At 40.3% G+C, this 20,999-nt stretch overlaps 1 protein-coding gene across 3 annotated transcripts; it reads right to left on the bottom strand.

Moving 5' to 3' along the window:
- Positions 1-6: 6 nt before the first annotated feature.
- Positions 7-20,523, bottom strand: MOCS2 (molybdenum cofactor synthesis 2). Of its 3 annotated transcripts, none has more exons than XM_047092734.1 (6): positions 20,470-20,523; positions 17,997-18,150; positions 4,218-4,345; positions 3,541-3,691; positions 2,675-2,798; positions 7-132 (listed from the first exon to the last, which is right to left on the bottom strand). In XM_047092734.1, exons 2-6 carry the CDS (start codon positions 18,101-18,103, stop codon positions 64-66), a joined length of 579 nt encoding a protein of 192 aa, XP_046948690.1. In that variant the 5' UTR covers positions 18,104-18,150; positions 20,470-20,523; the 3' UTR covers positions 7-63. The 3 variants fall into 3 exon arrangements, with proteins under 3 accessions (XP_046948690.1, XP_046948699.1, XP_046948707.1); XM_047092743.1 differs by lacking the exon at positions 20,470-20,523 and adding an exon at positions 19,344-19,433; XM_047092751.1 differs by lacking the exon at positions 20,470-20,523 and adding an exon at positions 19,292-19,345.
- Between the last annotated feature and the right edge of the window lie 476 nt (positions 20,524-20,999).

Below are 20,999 nucleotides of genomic sequence, written 5' to 3'. Positions count from 1 at the left end.
TCAAAATGTGATTAAAGACAGTTTACCAAGTTTAATTTTAGTTCTCTAAAAAAAATGTGTGAATTAATCACTGGCTGTCCAAAAGCACTCTTTGTTTCTTTTCCAAGATGATGATGATTCTTCATACATTTCCTGAAAAACAGAACCATAACAGGTATTCAAAACAGAGTGGCTTAATAAATTCAACTGCATCAGAAAAATTCAGGTAAATGAATCTAGTTAAATCTGCTACTCTTCCAACAATCCAATAAACATTTGTTTGAGGCACTGAAAGGAGAAAACTGAATAAACCTGTTCCCTCCACTTAAGGACCCCAATCCAGTGGGAGAAACACTGACATGAAGACTTAACAAGGCAAGGTACAACCACAGAATGGAATAAACAATTCCATTTGGGACCATGTCAGGAGACAGCCTGAGCAAGGTTACACAGGGAAGATGCAAGGTCTTTAATAATTTTAAACACTTTTTTCTTTCCAAACACATCTACTTCAGCATTTCTGTATATGCTTTTCCACAGGCTGATGGGATATTTCCACTAGGTGTGAAATTAAGTGACCACCCACAGAAGTTCTTAAGCAGGTTTGGGCTCTACCCTAGAGACAATTGACAATTGCTTTGTAAGTGTGTGCCCCACCTACCTGCCTACCCGGCTATTTCACCAATGATCTCAAAGCACAGGTGGGACTAGAACCCGACACGAATTGAGATGATACTCGGAAGGGAGGGGAATAAGAATGTATCAATCTTTCTTCTCAATCTCCAGTCAAATCCTATTTCTGAGGGACAGAAATCCAAATTCGACCTTCCTCTGAACACTGTATATACCCTCTCAACCTCTACAGACAGAAAAGTAAACAGAAAGCTCAGCTAGACCTTGAAGTATAAAGATGAGAGGATGCCCCAATCCTGCCCACCCTCTTATTCCAGGGACCCACTCTCTCATCTACTTTCTATGAGCAGGCTGTCCATTCTTTCTCCTTGGTAAGGAGAGCGACTGGGGTGCCTGATGACTCAGGTGGTTGAGTGTTTGACTTCTGATTTGGGCTCAGATCATGATCCCAGGGTCATGGGATCAAGTCCCACGTTGGGTTCTGCACTAAGCATGGATCCTGCTTAAGATTCTCTCTTAAGCCACCTGGGTGGTTCAGCAGGTTAAGCATCTGATTCTTGATTTCAGCTCAGATCATGCTCTCATGGATTGTTGGGTTCTACGCTGATAGCACAGAGCCTGCTTAGGATTCTCTCTCTCTCTCTCTCTCTCTCTCTCTCTCTCTCTCTGTCTCTCTCTCTCTCTCTCTCTCTCTCTCTGTCTCTCTCTCCCTCTCTGTCCCTCCCCTATGCATGTGTTCTTTCTCTCTCTCAAATAACTTTTAAAAAATAAAAAAAGGTTCTCTTCTTCTGCCCCTCTCCCCTGCTTGTACTATCTGAAAAAATTAAATTAAATTAAAATTAATTAAAAAAAAAAAAGCTACCTCTGCCACCCAGATTCACAACTCAATGGAGAATGCTCTCCCTGACTCACTCTATTCAGGAGACTGCCTCATGTAGTCTATCAAAATGGTGGCAGCTTTGTTCAAAGCAAAGCCACCATAGCTGAGCTTCACAGAGACTGTTTTCTGTCACAAATCCTATCTTCAAATCCCAAAGTATCCCCTTATAAGAACAGGTGTCAGTTTTCATTCATTTCAAAATTTTTTTAAACTTCATTTTTGAGAGAGAGACAGAGCATGAGTGGGGAAGGGGCAGAGAGTGAGGGAGACACAGAATCGGAAGCAGGCTCCAGGCTCTGAGCTGTCAGTACAGAGCCCGATGCAGGGCTCGAACTCACGAACTGTGAGAACATGACCTGAGCCGAAGCTGGTCGCTTAACCAATTGAGTCACCCAGGCACCCCAGTTTCAGTTTTTATTCAGAAAACATGGTCACTGGGTTTCATAGGTCCTGTGTAAGAGTCCAATTTGTTCATCTCTACCACAAACGGAGCCAGCAGGCTCCTAGGAAAGACACGCTCTGCCCTCTGATGAGACGTTAATTCCCTCCTTGGCTTTGCTACCCAGCCAAAATGCTGTGGGCAATTCTAGACTCTTAAAGGCAATTACAAGTTTGAGAGTTCAGAACAACCCCACTGTTACTGTTACTACACCATGGAAGAACTTAAGGAGTTGGGTCTTTTCATCCCTTCAGAATGTCCTCTTTAACCAGAGATTCGCTCTTACTGATTGGTTTGATGTGTTGACAGAAAACGAGCTAGAATTTCCTATTTATGTTTGAAAATCCACTCACTATGCATTTTCTCCAAAGAGGCAATACCCCACTCTTTTTTCCTAAGAAGAAATTCTAGAACGTTGCTTGCTCTTTTGCCTCGAGAAATCTTGTTTACCTATTGCTGAACAGCTGTGCATTATTATCACTCTCCACAGGACTAACTCAAGGGAATTCTAATTCAAAGTGAATGAATTCATATATGAACCAATGGAAAACATGTACTTTTCATGTTTAACAAACTTTGGAAAGGAGATATTACATAAATACTATTTCAGATAAAGAAAACATGATTCTATAGAGTCAGGGAAGACCCTAGAATACAAGTTCTACATGTAATCTCATTCCTTATCTTTTAAACAATTTGTGAGAAAAACCATGTCCAAATGGCAAAATTAGATATTTCCTTACCTTTTTCCATATGGGCACCTTGGCTTTTAAAGTATCAATGGCATAGCTCACAGCTTCAAGGGATGAAGTCCTATGGGCCGAGGACACAGCAATGATAATGCTTGCTTCCGACACTGGAACTAAGCTTTAACAAAAAGAAGAAGAAAAACTGCCATCTCTTCTGAATCCACATGTTAAAGGATATTAAACACATGAAAAAAAATTCCAGTAAAGCATTCTTACAACTAAATATCCAGTTCTACTTTAAACTTCAGGTTAATTAAAAAACAGTAATTTATCCTGTTTGCATTCAGCAGAGGGGATGCTGAGGTTGTGCCTAATTTGTTAGCATATTAAACAGAAACAAATATTAAAGAATAGAATTGATGAAATTTAGTTTTTAATAGCAAAATAACAACTAATGTAATATAACAGAAATGGAGTCTCAATTGCTGGGCTCTTTTTAAAGTCTAGAACTCCACTCTTCTTAGTGGTATAAACAGGCAACTAATTTAATGACTTTCAAAGGCACTACATTAAAAAAAATCTATTAACAGACTTATCATACAAATAGAGTCCAGACTATAAAACAATTCTTAAAAGGCCTCAAGGACTTTAGCACACATTAGCACAGGCCTTGTGTCTGCACAAGGCCTTTTAGAGTTTGGCACATTTGGACTTTGTTTTAGCATCAGGCACTCTCCAGATGTTACAATGAAACAAACAGCCCTTGAGGTGCTATCCACTGTCTGCCTGTCTGCCAGAGTAATACACAAACCTTCCTCTCATGCTAATATAGTATTCCTACAGACGATTCCAGAATTAAAATCAGCACAATGATGGAAAACAAATGCAATTAACTATTTAATTGCTAAAGGAAATCATACCCAAGTCTATGAAACACTGCTATGTGTTTGACTGGCCATTTCTGCCGAATGTCACTACAAATTTTTCTGATTTCATTTTCCGCCATTGGTAGATATGCTTCATATTCTAAGCTAATGACTTTTTTCCCTTCAAAGTTATTTCTTGTAGTCCCTAAAAAAAAAGAAAGAAAAAGAAAAATATTAAGGTTTCCTTACAATAGAAATAACACATTAATAGAAAAAAGGATTATTTCAGCAGCACACCAATTTGCCTACAAATTGCTTTCAAATTTTCTAAAAACAAACATTTGGTTAGAAAACCAAAAAATAATTATCATAAAGATGAGGAAATACAATGTCGCTAATGAGGCAAACGTTATCAAAAATACTCATAGGACAAACCAGGATGGGAAACATTATGCTCCCAGGACTATCATTAAGTTAGTATCACCACCATTCTTTCCCCTCAATATTTGGAACATACAGAATTCTCCTTGAAAATAATGACTCTTATTCTACTCTTTTAATGCCTTTAACACAGGTTGGTTTGAATCTGAATAAAAATTAAAAAGTGTCTACCCACCATGGGTTACTGCTCTTAGTATCTTAAAATCCTCTATTAACACTGAGCATGGAAAACACTTGGTGATTTCTATTGTCTTATGTAGTCAACCCACACTGTGAAAATCACAACTTACCTACAAACAGGGATACTGCACCACAGAGTGGAGAAACCACCAACTGTGAGACTTCATCTATGGAGAGTTTCTCAGCAGTGAATTTTATTATATCTTTAGATTTCTCTTCAATTTCATTCATATCTTTCCTGGAAGATATTAACAAACCTTAACATTGGTACTACAGGCAAAACACCCAACTCACTGTGTTTCAATTTATATTTTTTGTACATTAGATGTGATAGAAGTCATGGTTTGAACTGAATGATAAAAATAAGTGTAAAATTTGAGCAAAACTCAACATATTTATAAATATTCCCAATGAATCAAGCAGGATATATAAAAGGAACTGTAATCTACCTCATATGCCACTTTATTCCAAATTCTGGAATTGCTACTCTTATCTCCTATCGTGGTATAGGTCAGACATCGACACCTTCAGCCACACACACATATCACCTCTGATCACTACATCCCCATGCACCACACCTAGAACTGGTTTTTTCTTTATTCAGAAGGGAGAGAGGGAGAACAGAAGCAATGGTGACTCCACAGGAACTCAGTTCATTTCATAACCGGGCATAATCCCAGTTAAGTAACTGAGGAAATAAGGAAATGAACTGCGTGCCTATCACCAGATGTCCTACAAAGTCCTCTGCCATGCATTTCTCATTTCATTTATCAAGCATCTATTACATTCTCACTAAGTGACTAACCCCACACACTAGACAAGGACCAGGGAACAAAAAACCTGCCTCCTGCGCTCAGGGCACCTTATGGGAATGGGAGAAACAAAGCAATAAACAAAAAATATAAATAGGGGTAACTTATACAAATAAACAGGGTTCTGAGACAGAGCATGGGTGCTGGGGAAGGGGCTATTTAAGAGGGTCAAAGAAAGCCTTTCTGAAGACATACTATAGAGAGGTGAGACCTGAAAGAAAGCAGCCTGTAAAGAAACAGAAGAACAGACCCCCAGGCAGAGACAGGGAATGGCAAATACAAAGCCTCCAGAACCTGCAGGGAGGCTGGAGCTCAGGATGTGAGGGAGAGAACAGATGGGCTGAGGGTGGGCACGTGGGCTGGGTCTTGCCGGATGAGGAGTCTGGATATAATCATAAATCCTGCGGGATTTCATTCACAATGAAAGGCAAGAGAGAGAAGGCTCAGGGGAGTTAAGCACTCCGTCAATGTGGTTCCAACCAAGGAATCCCACTAAATCCAATGTCTTTTTCCCTATACTTCCAGCTACTGGAAAGAAAGAAAAGCACAAATATTCACATTCCACTGGGTTCCAGGATGTTTCAACCTCCTGTACATGGCAGCTGAGCTTCTTACAATAACTTACATGTAACCTGAACATGGTCTGTGAACGTCAAACCATACCAAATTCCTACCACTTTGATTCTGTAAGGATGTGGATTCTAAAACCACGTTAGGGAGGGGATCCAACATGGTGTATTAGTAGGGGGACCCAACGTTCCCTTGTCTCTCAAACACAGCAGCATTAAGGCCAAAGGACTTCGAATTCCAAGAGTCAGGGTTGCAGAGTGACAAAGATGTCTCCAGGGACCCACGGGGACAACCTGGCAGGCCACAGATGTGTGACTGCAAACTGGAAGAGACAGAACAGGCCATGTAGGCATTGAGGGAAGGGATCCCCTTCTGCGGAGAGACAAAGGGAAGAGAAACATAGGCTGGGGAAGCCTAGGACTGTATCTGAACAAGAGAAAAACCACAGACCGGGAGGGAGAAAGATCCAATCTCTAACTGCGGGGCTTTCCCCAGGCTCAGTAACTAGTTCAGAGGCACAGTCCGCAGTGGGAGAAAGCAATCCCCTTCCTGGAGTGCTGTGGGAAGAAGGTATATAACCTTTCAAAGGACAAAGACTGCCTGCGCCCACCAGCCATAAGCCATATATCGGTGGCACCGAGTGGCACTTCCCCAGATCCCAGGTGTATGGAGAGAGAATCTGTAAAACATCGGGGTTTAAGTCCCAGCCGAGCACCAGGGAGGCATGGGGTCGGGGGAGCAGAACAAACTGCCTTGTTCGCGCCTGCAGCATTGCAAACATGGTCTGAACAGAGTGGTTTGGGACAGCCGGACGATGGAGCGGAGACTGTGGTGTCGCCATTTTTCTCCCCATCACCACCAAGATGGGTCCTCAGGGATCGGTCTGCGGGCCCCACAGTGGAGGCGGGAGCTGCCTACACCAAACCATGCCCCTCCATACCTGGTAACTGTGTATCTACCAAAGCGGGATTGACACTAACAAACCAGAGAGCTGCTCCTCCAGATCAGCACTGCCACCAGTTCCAAGGCACCCAGCAGTACTGCACTGCCTGATTTAATTCTTGGACAATTCTTATTATATATGTATATATTATATATTTTATTTATTTATTTTTCTTCCTTTTCTCCTTCTTACTTCTTCTCTCCTGTAGTCTGGTTATTCTGGTTGTTGGTTTATCTAAGCAGACATATTTAATCTATTCTCTTTATACCTGTTCTATATCTCTTTATTTTCCTCTCTCTCTGGAATAAGCTGTAGAGTTTCTCTGCCTGCTCACTTTTCTTTTCTTCTTCCCCGCTGCTGTCATTTCTCTCTTTGTATGGGATAAGACCTCTTCCATCAACAATGCCTCAACCCCGTTGTTTTGTTATAGCTGATGTTTTTTGTCTTTTTGTATTTGTTTCTTTGTTTTCTTTTCGAGGGCTACTTCAATGAACAAATCAAAGCACACCTGGTGGAGGGTCCAAAGGATCACTACGAGTAGGGAGAAAATGCAACCAGAGTCACAACAACAGAGAGCAAGTAACACTCCAAAAAACAGCTCCTGAAGGGCCAGGCCCTGGACAACGTATGATCCCTCTTTAATACAGTAGTGCTCACAGGTGCAGGCCACATAACAAGCTTTTAAAACACACAAGGGACAGAAAACTAGCCAAAATTCAAAAATGAACTACTGGGACCTCATCAAAATAAAAAGCTTCTGCACAGCGAAGGAAACAATCTGCAAAATTAAAAGGCAACCGACAGAATGGGAGAAGATATTTGCAAATGACATATCAGATAAAGGGTTAGTATCCAAAATCTATAAAGAACTTATCAAACTCAACACCCAAAAAACAACTAACCCAGTGAAGAAATGGGCAAAAGACATGAATAGACACTTCTCCAAGGAAGACATCCAGATGGCCAACCAACACATGAAAAAATGCTCAACATCACTCATCATCAGGGAAATACAAATCAAAACCACAATGAGATACCACCTTACACCTGTCAGAACAGCTAACATTAACAACTCAGGCAACAACATGTTGGTGAGGATGCAGAGAAAGAGGATCTCTTTTGCATTGTTGGTGGGAATACAAGCTGGTGCAGCCACTCTGGAAAACAGTATGGAGGTTCCTCAAAAAACTAAAACTAGAACTACCCTACCACCCAGCAATTGCACTACTAGGCATTTATCCATGAGATACAGGTGTGCTGTTTTGAAGGGACACCCCTATGTTTACAGCAGCACTATCAACAATAGCCAAAGTATGGAAAAAGCCCAAATGTCCACTGATGGATAAATGGATAAATAAAAGGTAGCGTGTCTGTGTGTGTGTGTGTGTGTGTGTGTGTGTGTGTGTGTGTGTGTGTAATGGAGTATTACTCGGCAATCAAGAAGAATGAAATCTTGCTATTTACAACTACATGAATGGAACTGGAGGGTATTATGCTAAGTGAAATTAGAGAAAGACAAAAATCATATGACTTCACTCATATGAGGACTTTAAGAGACAAAACAGAAGGGAAACAAAAATAATATAAAAACAGGGAGGTGGACAAAACAGAAGAGACTCATAAATATGGAGAAGAAACTGAAGGTTGCTAGAGGGGTTGTGGGAGGGGAGATGGGCTAAATGGGTAAGGGGCATTAAGGAATCTACTCCTGAAATCACTGTTTCACTATATGGTAAGTAATTCAGATGTAAATTTTAAAACATTAAAAATAAAATTAAAAAAAAATAAATTTACAATAGACTTTGATCAATAAAAAAAAAAGAGAAAGAAAAGAAACTAGTCAAAATGATGAAACAGAATAATTCTCAAAAGAAATCCGGGAAGAAATGACAGCTGAAGAATCGATCAAAACACATAAACAATATAACTGAACAAGAATTTAGAATGATAGTCATAAGATTAATCGCTGAGCTTGAAAAAAACATAGAAGACAGCAGAGAATCTATTGCTGCAGAGATCAAGGAACTAAAAAATACTCATGATGAATTTAAAACTGCTATAAATGAGGTGCAAAATAAACTAGAGGCAGTAACGGTGAGGACTGAAGAGGCAGAGAGAAGAATAAGTAAAACAGAAGATAAAAATATGGAAAAAGATGAAGCTGAGAAAAAGAGATAAAACTATTCTGGACCACAAGGGGAGAATTAGAGAACTAACTGAATCAATGAAACGTAATCATATCCGTATCATAGGAGTTCCAGAAAAAGAAGAGACTGAGAAAGGGGTGGAAGGGATACTTGAACAAATCATAGCTGAGAACTTCCCCCAATCTGGGGAAGGAAACAGACACTGAAATCCAGGAGGCACAGAGAACTCCCTTCAGACATAATTTGAATTGATCTTCTGTACAACATATCATAGTGAAACAGGCAAAATAAAAAGACAAAGAGAGAATTCTGAAAGCAGCTAGGGATAAACGGGCCTTAACTTATAAGGGTAGACACGTAAGGATAGTAGCAGACCTATCTACTGAAACTTGGCAGGCCAGAAAGGAGTGGCAGGAAATTTTCAATGTGCTGAATAGGAAAAATATGCAGCCAAGAATCCTTTATCCACCAAGCCGGTCATTCAGAATAGAAGGAGAGATAAAGGTTTTCCCAAACAAAAACCGAAGGAATTCATGACCACTAAACCAGTCTTGCAAGCGATCCTAAGGGGTCTCTGTGAGTGGAACGATGCAAAGACCACAAAGGACCAGAGATATCACTACAAGCATGAAACCTAAAGATAACACAATGACTCTAAATTCATATCAATAATAACACTGAATGTAAATGGACTAAATGCTCCAATCAAAAGACACAGGGTATCAGAATGGATAAAAAAACAAGAGCCATCTATCTGCTGTCTACAAGAGACTCATTTTAGACCTGAGGACACCTTCAGACTGAAAGTGAGGGAATGGAGAACCATCTATCATGCTACTGGAAGTCAAAAGAAAGCTGGAGCAGCCATACTTGTGTCAGACAAACTAGATTTTAAACTAAAGGTTGTAACAAGAGATGAAGAAGAGCATTATATCATAATTACAGGGTCTATCCATCAAGAAGAGCTAACAATTATAAATGTCTATACACCCAATTCAGAGGCACCCACACATATAAAACAATCACAAACATAAGCAATCCTATTGGTAAGAATGTGGTAACTGCAGGGGACTTTAATATTCCACTTACAACAATGGACAGATCATCCAGACATAAAATCAATAAACAAACACTGGCCCTGAATGATACACTGGACCAGATGGACTTGACAGATATATTCATTCTTCTCGAGTGCACACAGAACATTCTCCAAGATAGATCACATACTGGATCACAAAACAGCCCTCAATAAATATAAAAGAAATGATCATACCATGCACATTTTCAGATCACAACGCTATGAAACTTGAAATCAACCACAGGAAAAAGTTTGGAAAACCTCCAAATACATGGAGGTTAAAGAACATCCTACTAAAGAATGAATGGGTGTGAACATGGTGGCACAGGAGGACACTGGGCTCACCTCGTCTTGCTGATCACTTAGATTCCACCCATATCTGCCTAAATAACCCAGAAAACCGCCAGAAGACTACCAGAACGGACTTTCCGGAGCCAAGTGTAGACAAGAGGCCCACGGAAGAGGGTAGGATGGAGAAGCGGTGCATGCTACACAGACTGGCGGGAGGGAGCCGGGGCAGTGGAGGGGCAGCCCACCTGGCAAGGCAGAGCCCCTGAAGTCTGGCTTGCAGAAGCGGAGGGGCCGGACTCCATGAGTTCTGACAGCCAGCAGGACTTAACATCTGGAATGTTATAAGTCAACAGCTCTGCTCAGAGAGTGGGAGGGCAAGAGGACATGGGGGTGAGAGGTGTTGAGCCCTGGAAGACAGAGCTCAGCTCGGCAGGGAACAAAGGCGCTGGCGAGCGCCATCTCCCTTGCCCATCCCCCAGCCGAAATCCCAAAGGGAACCAGTTCCCATCACTGAACTTGCTTGCCCTGAGCAAACACCCAATGCTGTGCTTCTATGGATCCATCCCTCCAATGGGTCTGCCTCCCTCCAGGTGCTGAAGGGCCCTTCCCGCAGGTGACCACCGACAGCAAAGCTAGCTAAGCCTGCCCCTCCCACCCCTGTGCACCTTGCAGATCCACCCCAGCTAACATGCCAAATCCCATCAAAGCAGCACTGCAAGCCTGGCAGTGTGCAAGCAGCCCAGACGGGGGGCACACTACTCCACAGTGAGTCCTGCCCCTGGGAGAAGGGAAGATAAGGTACAAACCAGTCTGACTGTGACCCCAGCGGTGAGCTGAGGACAGACAGCAGGTCTGATAGTGGCCCCGCCCACCAACACAAGTTCCTCCAGACAGCACAGGGGAAGTACCCTGCAGTTCTGCGCCACCCCAGGGACTATCCAAAATGACGAAATGGAAGGATTCTCCTCAAAAGAAACTCCAGGAAGTAGCGACAGCTAACGAATTGATCAAAAACGATTTAAGCAATATAAAGGAACAAGAATTTAGAATAATAGTCAGAAAATTAATCGCTGGGCTTGAAAAAAGTATAGAGGACAGTGGAGAATCTATTGCTACAGATAGACTAAAGTGACTAAGAAATAGTCAGGAGGAGCTAAAAATGCTATAAATGAGGTGCAAAATAAAATGGAGGTGACCACAGCTCAGATTGGAGAGGCAGAGAGAATAGGTGAATTAGAAGATAAAATTATGGAAAAAGAGGAAGCTGAGAAAAAGAGAGATTAAAAAAATCCAGGAGTATGAGGGGAGAATTAGAGAACTAAGTGATGCAATCAAACAGAACAATATCTGTATAATAGGAATTCCAGAAGAGGAAGAGAGAGAGAAAGGGGCTGAAAGTGTACTTGAACAAATCATAGCTGAGAACTTCCCTGATCTGGGGAAGGAAAAAGACATTGAAATCCAAGAGGCACAGAGAACTCCCTTCAGATGTAACTTGAATCGATCTTCTGCACGACATATCATAGTGAAACTGGCAAAATACAAGGATAAAGAGAAACTTCTGAAAGCAGCTAGGGATAAACACACTCTAAAATATAAAGGGAGACCCATAAGACTAGTGGAAGACCTATCTACTGAAACTTGGCAGGCCAGAAAGGAATGGAAGGAAATCTTCAATGTGATGAACAGAAAAAATATGCAGCCGAGAATCCTTTATCCAGCAAGTCTGTCATTCAGAATAGGAGAGATAAAGGTCTTCCCAAACAAAAGCTGAAGGAATTCATCACCACTAAACGAGTCCTACAAGAGATCCTAAGGGGGATTCTGTGAGTGACATGTTGCAAAGACCACAAAGTACCAAAGACATCACTACAAGCATGAAACCTACAGACATCACAATGACTCTAAACTCATATCTTTCAGTAATAACACTGAATGTAAATGGACTAAATGCTCCAACCAAAGACATAGGGTATCAGATGGATAAAAAAACAAGACCCATCTATCTGCTGTCTACAAGAGACTCATTTTAGACCTGAGGACACCTTCAGATTAAAAGTGAGGGTATGGAGAACTATATATCATGGTACTGGAAATCAAAAGAAAGCTGGAGTAGCCAAAGTAATTTTGAAGAAGACCAAAGTGGGAGGCATCACAATCCCAGACTTTAGCCTCTACTACAAAGCTGTAATCATCAAGACAGCATGGTATTGGCACAAAAACAGACACAGAAACCAATGGAATAGAATAGAAATGCCAGAATTAGACCCACAAAAGTATGGCCAACTAACCTTTGACAAAGCAGGAAGGAATATCCAATAGAAAAAAGACAGTCTCTTTAACAAATGGTGCTGGGAGAACTGGACAGCAACATGCAGAAGGTTGAAACCAGACCACTTTCTCACACCATTCACAAAAATAAACTCAAAATGGATAAAGGATGTGAATGTGAGACAGGAAACCATCAAAACCCTAGAGGAGAAAGCAGAAAAAAACCTCTCTGACCTCAGCCACAGCAATTTCTTACTTGACACATCTCCAAAGGCAAGGGAATTAAAAGCAGAAACGAACTATTGGGACCTCATGAAGATAAAAAGCTTCTGCACAGCAAAGGAAACAATCAACAAAACTAAAAGGCAACCAACAGAATGGGAAAAGATATTGGCAAATGACATATCAGACAAAGGGCTAGTATCCAAAATCTATAAAGAGCTCACCAAACTCCATACCCAAAAAACAAATAATCCAGTGAAGAAATGGGCAGAAAACATGAATAGACACTTCTCTAAAGACGACATCCAGATGACCAACAGGCACATGAAAAGATGCTCAACGTTGCTCCTCATCAGGGAAATACAAGTCATAATACAAACACTCATATACCACAAAATACAAAACACTCAGATACCATCTCATGCCAGTCAGAGTGGCTAAAATGAACAAATCAGGAGACTACAGATGCTGGCGAGGATGTGGAGAAATGGGCACCATCTTGCACTGTTGGTGGGAATGCAAACTGGTGCAGCTGCTCTCGAAAACAGTGTGGAGGTTCCTCAAAAAATTAAAAATAGATATACCCTATGTCCTAGCAATAGCACTGCTAGGAATTTACCCAAGGGATACAGGAGTGCAATGCATAGGGGCACTTGTACCCCAGTGTTTATAGCAGCACTTTCAACAATAGCCATATTATGGAAAGAGCCCAAATGTACATCAACTGATGAATGGATAAAGAAATTGTGGTTTATATACACAATGGAATACTACATGGCAATGAGAAAGAATGAAATATAGCCTTTTGTAGCAAAATGGATGGAACTGGAAAGCCTTATGCTAAGTGAAATAAGTCATACAGAGAAAGACAGATACCATATGTTTTCACTCTTATGTGGATCCTGAGAAACAGAAGACCATGGGGGAGGGGAAGAAAAGAAAAAAAAAGGGGGGGGTTAGAGAAGGAGGGAGCCAAAACATAAGAGACTCTTAAAAACTGATAACAAACTGAGGGTTGATGGGGGGTGGGAGGGACAGAAGGGTGGGTGATGGGTACTGAGGAAGGCACCTGTTGGGATGAGTACTGGGTTTTGTATGGAAACTAATGTGACAATAAATTTCATATTTAAAAAAATGAAGAATGAATGGGTCAACCAGGAAATTAAAAAAGAAATTAAAAAATATATGGAGACAAATGAAAATGAAAACACAACAGTCCAAACCCTTTGGGATGCAGCAAAGGCAGTCCTAACAGGAAAATACATTGCAATCCAGGCCATCTCAAGAAACAAGAAAAATCCCAAATACAAAATCTAACAGCACACCTAAAGGAACTAGAAGCAGAACAACAAAGACACCCCAAGGCCAGCAGAAGAGAAATAATAAAGATCAGAGCAGAAATAAACAATATAGAATCCAAAGAAAGAGTAGAACAGATCAATGAAACTAAGAGCTGGTTTTTGAAAAAATAAACAAAGTTGATAAATCCCTAGCCAGACTTCTAAAAAAAGACAGAGGACCCAAACAGATAAAATCATGAATGAAAATGGATTTATCACAACCAATCCCTCAGAAATACAAGCAATTATCAGAGAATACTATGACAACCTGGAAGAAATGGCCAAATTCCTAGACACCCACACACTACCAAAACTCAAAAAGAAATAGAAAATTTGAACAGACCCATAACTAGTGAAGAAATTGAATCAGTTATCAAAAATCTCCCAACAAATAACAGTCCTGAGCCAGAGGGCTTCCCAGAGGAATTCTACCAGAGTTTATTTAAAGCAGAGTTAATACCTATCCCTCTCAAGCTGTTCCAAAAAATAGAAACAAAAGGAAAACTTCCAGACTCATTCTATGAAGCCAGCATTACCTTGATTCCCAAACCAGACAGACACCCCACAAAAAAGGAGAATTACAGGCCAATATCCCTGATGAACATGGATGCAAAAAAAACTTAAGATACTAGCAAATTGAATTCAACAGCATGTAAAAAGAATTATTCACCATGATCAAGTGGGATTCATTCCTGGGCTGCAGGGTTGGTTCAATATTCGCTAATCAATCAATGTGATACATCACATTAGTATAAGAAAGGATAAGAACCATATGATCCTGTCAATAGATGCAGAAAAAGCATTTTACAAAATATAGCATCTTTCTTCATAAAAACCCTCAAGAAAGTAGGGATAGAAGGAACACACCTAAATATCGTAAAGCCATATATGAAAAGCCCACAGCCAATATCATCCTCAATGGGGAAAAATTGAGAGCTTTCCCCCAGAGATCAGGAACATGACAGGGATGCCTACTCTCACCGCTGTTGTTTAGCATATTGTTGGAAGTCCCCGCCTTAGCAGACAACAAAATGAAACAAAAGGCATCAAAACTGGCAAACAAGAAGTCAAACTTTCACTTCTTGCAGATGACATGATACTCTATATGGAAAACTGAAAGACCACCAAAAGGCTGCTAGAACTGATACACGAATTCAGTAAAGTCACAGGGTACAAAATCAAAGTAGAGAAATCGGTTGCATTTCTTCACATCAATAATGAAGCAACAGAAGGAGAAATCAAGAAATTGATCCCATTTACAATTGTACCAAGAACCATAAAATACCTAGGAATAAACCTAACCAAAGATATAAAAAATCTGCATGCTAAAACCATAGAAAACTTATGAAGGAAACTGAAGAAGACACAAAGAAATGGAAAAACACTCTGTGCTCATGAACTGGAAGAATAAATATTGTTAAAATGTCAATACTACCCAAAGCAATCTACACAATCAATACAATCCCAATCAAAATTGCACCAGTATTCTTCTCAAAGCTAGAACAAACAATCCTAAAATTTGTATGGAACCACAAAAGACCCTGAATAGCCAAAGTAATATTGAAAAAGAAAAGCCAAAGCAGGAGGCATCACAATCCCAGAATTTAGCCTCTACCCCAAAGCTGTAATCACCAAGACAGTATGGTATTGGCACAAAAACAAACACATAGACAAACGGAATAGAATAGAAACCCCAGAATTGGACCCACAAATGTATGGCCAACTAATCTTTGACAAAGCAGGAAAGAGTAGCCAATGGAAAAAACAGTCTCTTTAATAAATGGTGCTGGGAGAACTAACTGGACAATATGCAGAAGAATGAAACTAGACGACTTTGTGACACCATACACAAAAATAAACTCAAAACGGATGAAAGACCTAAATGTGAGACAGGAAACCATCTAAGCCCTAGATGAGAAAGCTTGAAACAACCTCTCTGACCTCAGCCACAGCAATTTCTTGCTCAACACATCTCCAAAGGCAAGGGAATTAAAAGCAAAAATGTTGAGATTGGGATCTCAACAAGACAAAAAGCTTCTGCACTGCAAAGGAAACAATCAACAAAACTAGGCAACCAACGGAATGGGAAAAGATATTTGCAAATGACATACTGGATAAAGGGTTAGTATCCAAAATCTATAAAGAACTTACCAAACTCAACACCCGGAAAACAAATAATCCAGCGAAGAAATGGGCAGAAGTCATGAGTAGACACTTTTTTCAAAGACATCCAGATGGCCAATAGACACATGAAAAAAACACTCAATGTCACTCATCATCAGGGAAAAAGAAATCAAAACCACACCGAGATACCACCTCACAACGGTCAGAGTGGCTAACATTAACAACTCAGGAAACAACAGATACTGGCGAGAATGTGGAGAAACGGGAACCCTCTTGCACTGTTAGTAGGAATGCAAACTGGTGCAGCTGCTCTCGAAAACAGTGTGGAGGTTCCTCAAAAAATTAAAAATAGAACTACCTTATGACCCAGCAATAGCACTACTAGGAATTTATCCAAAGGATACAAGAGTGTCATTCATAGGGGCACATGTACCCCAATGTTTATAGCAGCACTTTCAACAATAGCCAAATTATGGAAAGAGCCCAAATGTCCATCAACTGATGAATGGATAAAGAAGATGTGGTTTATATATACAATGGAATACTACTTAGCAATGAGAAAGAGTGAAATCATGCCATTTACAGCAACGTGGATGTAACTGGAGGCTATTATGCACAGTGGAATACATCACTCAGAGACAGATGTCATATGTTTTCACTTATATATGGATCTTGAGAAACTTAACTGAACACCTTGGGGGAAGAGAAGGGGAAAAAAGAGACAGAGAGAGGGACTCCCTCTTATACGAAGTGTAAGAGACTCTTAAATACAGAGAACTTAGGGTTGATGGGGGGTTGGGGGACAGGGGAAAATGGGTGATGGGTATTGAGGAGGGCACTTGTTGGGATGAGCACTGGGTGTTGTGTGTAAGCAATGAACCATGGGAATCTACCCCCAAAACCAAGAGTACACTTTACACACTATATGTTAGTCAATTTGACAATAAATTATATTAAAAAATAAATAAATAAAACCATGTCACAAATCCTTTCAGACACCTTCAAACAATACACAATGCTGTTAAGTAATCTTCCTATTTCCAGAGAACTCCCATCTCTTTCTCACATACATACACACACACACACAGTTTAATGGCAGCATACTGTTTCTGAATAAATTCCAAACTCTGAAAAATGGCATTTTTCTAAAATCATGGTAGTGATATGGTGACCAGTTTCCAAGTAAAACTGAGATACAAATCAAGAAATTCCATTATTTCCAAACAGGAGGACTAAGAAAGATCCAGTCTTTATCAGTATTGTGGGCAATTTGCTTTGCAATATATATTCCTCACTTTTTGGGGCACTGCTCTCCAGCAAAGTGGAGAAAAAAACAGGTGAAAAAAAAAAAACTGGCATCCTGGGTACGTTTCATTCTTTAGTGAGGCCAAGATTTTGCCAATGAGTATGGTATTTACTCTTGACTCTGGAGAAAAGCCCTATTAAACTAAAAAAGCTTTCTTTCATTCCTAACTCGCCAAAACTCTTTAATTGAAGATAATCATTAATTTCTAGATTATTTGTAAAGATGGCAAGACGCAATGGGTCCCAGAGCTACCTGCAACACAGCTATCATAATAAAGCTGTTTCTTTCTACCTGGAAAATGGTAAGCTTTCTTACTAAGCACAGTGATCTTTTCACTTTCTGGCTATGCAATTTTTCCACATTTCTCTGTGCCCAAGAGGGCTATTTTCCTGGATTAATAAGCATCTTTGTGAAAAAGTACAGAGACTCCAATAATCTGAAATCAAATGTTGGCTCTGCCACCTCTTAGCTATGTGAGTGTAAACAAGTTTTTTAACTTCTCTGAATTTCAGTTTTCCTTCCTGCAAAATAGGAATATTAATACTCCAGCATCCAGCGCTGTGCCTGACACATAATATAGTTTCCATAAACCATCTGAATTCAACAGAATGAACATATCAAACTGACTTTATATTAAAGTGCTTACAAGAGAACAGATGCAGAGATGAAAGGCAGGTATGCACAGGTCTGTCTGCACCAACTCTTTATTGGTGTAGGCAGACTTACCAAGAGTACACTATCGCCTTTGTGATCCTTCTCCACAAGACTGGTTAAGAAAAACATACCTCACACACCCAAGTGGCTCAAGAGCACTACCCTCCACTAATGGGGGGGATAATGGCAATTTCATCTCCTGACTGAAGCTGGAGGAGCTGATCTCCAAGCTCGACATATTCTTGACGGACAGCAAATATCACCTGATTTCTGACATCAGCCAATCTGAAGGGGAAAAAGCATAATTGGAAGTATCAATGCAGTGTTAGATCTCCAATCTCTTCAGCTGCAACTAAAAATAGCCATAAATATTACTTCATGAGGCATCACCTGCAAAGTTACTAATTAAGCCAATTCACACTCTGCAGAGAAAGCACATACTCACTGAAGAACCTACTTATTCACCACAAAGTACACAGTAAAATGCTAACAATTCTTTAACGGAGGTTATGTGCCTTGGGGAGTTAAACAAACCCCCCTACCCCCAAAATACTAGACTAGACAACATTGAGACCAGGTCAAAAAAAAAAAAAAAGAGAGAGAGAGAAAAAGAAATTTTCTAATCAGTACGTGCCCTCCCCAGGAGATCTTCTGAGTATACAAGTATACGAAGTGTATCTCAGAATTTTCCTACAAAACCAGGTGTCTCTCAAGAGGTAAAAGGTTAAAAGTAAAGCAGAACAGAAGCCCCACCTCATTTCAATGATTACCAGGACACTTTCAGAGCAAGTTAAAAGACATGAAATCAAGAAGTAATTTTCTCTTATAAACCCACACTTTGGAGTATCTTTTACATTACACTAAGACTTCCTAGTTAAAAATCTATACAGACTTAAATGACAAAATATTCCTAGAATACCTTTAAATAAGCTGTAATTACATTTTTGTTGCAAAAAGGACTTGAGGTAGGAACCACAGCAGTAAATTACACATTTTCAAGAACCAGAAAAATATTAAACATTGCAAAAACTCAAATTCAACAGTAGCTAAGGTCTGTGATCTTTCATTTTTCTTTTAATCTTAGAAATTTCTACTTTGAGTTCTCTAAAGAAGGGGCAGGACATAAAATTCAAAGCACACGTTTTCAACCTAATTTCTAACAATTTCATTTAATGTTATAAAAATGCAGAATCCACATTTTTAGTATTTTGTAAATTATATAAGCAAATAAAATCATGTCCCTTTGGTAGTATCCCAGCTCACTGTGGATTTTTTAGTAAAATACCTTTAACCTTAAAAAATTATGCATTTTTAGATACCAGAATTTAAGATTTTTGGAGCAGTTGCAGAAAAATACAACTAATGACCCTTTCTGAATTGTACATGGAAATAAAAATCAGCTTTTTTTCTCTAATCATTTACTCACTTTTAAATATTTAAAAATTGTTAATCATAAACATTCTAAAATTTTTAACTACCCAGGATGTCGTGCTTCTATCTCATTCCACAGCTGCAATGCTTTTATTTCTTGTGGCACAGAAATAGTCTCAGAGCGAATTCCTGCAATTTCAGCACTTTTTGCAAAATACAACACTTCAACCTGAAAAGGAGAGAAAATGCCTTTAACAATAACCATAATAGACCTTTTCTGTCTCGGTGGGCTCTATTGCTTTCCAATCACTTGAATCAAAGACCAATTTTCAGTTAGAGAAAATTAAATCATCCGTAAAAATGTTAGTATAACTACAAGTTCAAATTTTGAAAACTCTTTATGTTTTAAGCACAATTCAGACTGATTTCCAGATGATTTTTAGTTTTATGAATGTAAGCTTGCCACAACTAAAACCCTAACGGTATCTTCTTAAAAACCATGAAGTTAGTCTTTATTCCACATAAAATTATAGCACCCTTTATAAACCCTTAGTGGTGAACAGATGTCTGAGTCAAGCGATAAATTACACAAATAACAAAAAAAAGCGACACACGTCTTTCACAGTTGTCATAGGACCTTTGATTCAAGTCCACATTACACTGAACCCAGCTGCAAAGGATTAAGTTATGCAACATACAAACCCGGACATTTGTAAAAGCAGGTGGGTTTGAAATACAAGATAAATTGGTATTTCCTAGGACAAACCTATGCCGTCAGCCTGGTATCTAAGAAATCTGGCCAAGTAAAATGACCCACCTGTTCCACTGTGCAAATTTTTCTCTATGAAATAATCAGAGGCTTGCAAATGCTTATATGAAGCCCTTTTTTTTTCTTTTTACAAGAATTCTCAGTTAAGTGCATTTTTAATTTGAAAACTGTCTTCGCCAAAACGTATAATCTGAGAAGCATGGAGGCAAAGGTTCTGAGGGTGCCTTTAGAAACCTCTAACGCCGGCACCTCGGAGACCAAGAGTTCGCGAGAGAACTTGACCTTCGTTAAGGCAGCCCAAGCAAAGCCTCCGAAGCCCGGCGGGGCCACATTGGTGGTGGTGGTTGCGGCCCTGGACGTAAGATTCGACCAAGGTGGTTTCGGCAAGGATCCGGCTGAGCAGGGCCGGGTCTGTGAAGGGAAGAAAAGGGGGCTCATGCATCTGGAAGGGCGCCCACCCTTACCTGGCACCGCAACACCATTCCGCCAGGATTCCCTGAACCGGTACCGCGGCCACGGAGGCGGAGTAAAGTCGACTGAGAGCGCAGGCGCAACCTGACGGCTCTTTCCGCCCCTACAGGGCATGCGCAAAACTATCCCTGCGCTGCTGTTCGCCTTCCTGCGTTGGAGCCGCGGACTGCTTAAAGAAAAATTCAATTGTTACTCTCTGGTGGGGAGGGGTGGCGAGCTTCACTTGTAGGTATCACCAAATGGGGGAAGGGCTGGCCGTTCAAACTCATCTTCTTAGATGAGAGACCGAGGTGCGGGAGAGCAAACACCGGACCATACTGGACACTTGTCACCTGCATTACGGAAGTTCGGCTTTCCCACTCACTCACCTGTAGGTTTGACTTTGACACCCGTTATCTACCCCGACGTCCGGTATACGATTAATGTCCCTTAAAGGCATAGCATTCAGCTTATTAGAGTATTCGAACTGTATCAGATTTACACTTTTACGGTTTACTAGCTGCTCAGTAATGTGTCCAATTGC

This window comes from Lynx rufus, unplaced genomic scaffold (assembly GCF_022079265.1).
Source record: "Lynx rufus isolate CCGP_SWC_20201006 ecotype Redwood Valley unplaced genomic scaffold, mLynRuf1.p SCAF_1, whole genome shotgun sequence".
Taxonomy (NCBI): Eukaryota; Metazoa; Chordata; class Mammalia; order Carnivora; family Felidae; genus Lynx; species Lynx rufus.
The sequence above is the reverse complement of the archived record's forward strand: the minus strand, read 5'-3'. Positions and strand labels throughout refer to the sequence as shown.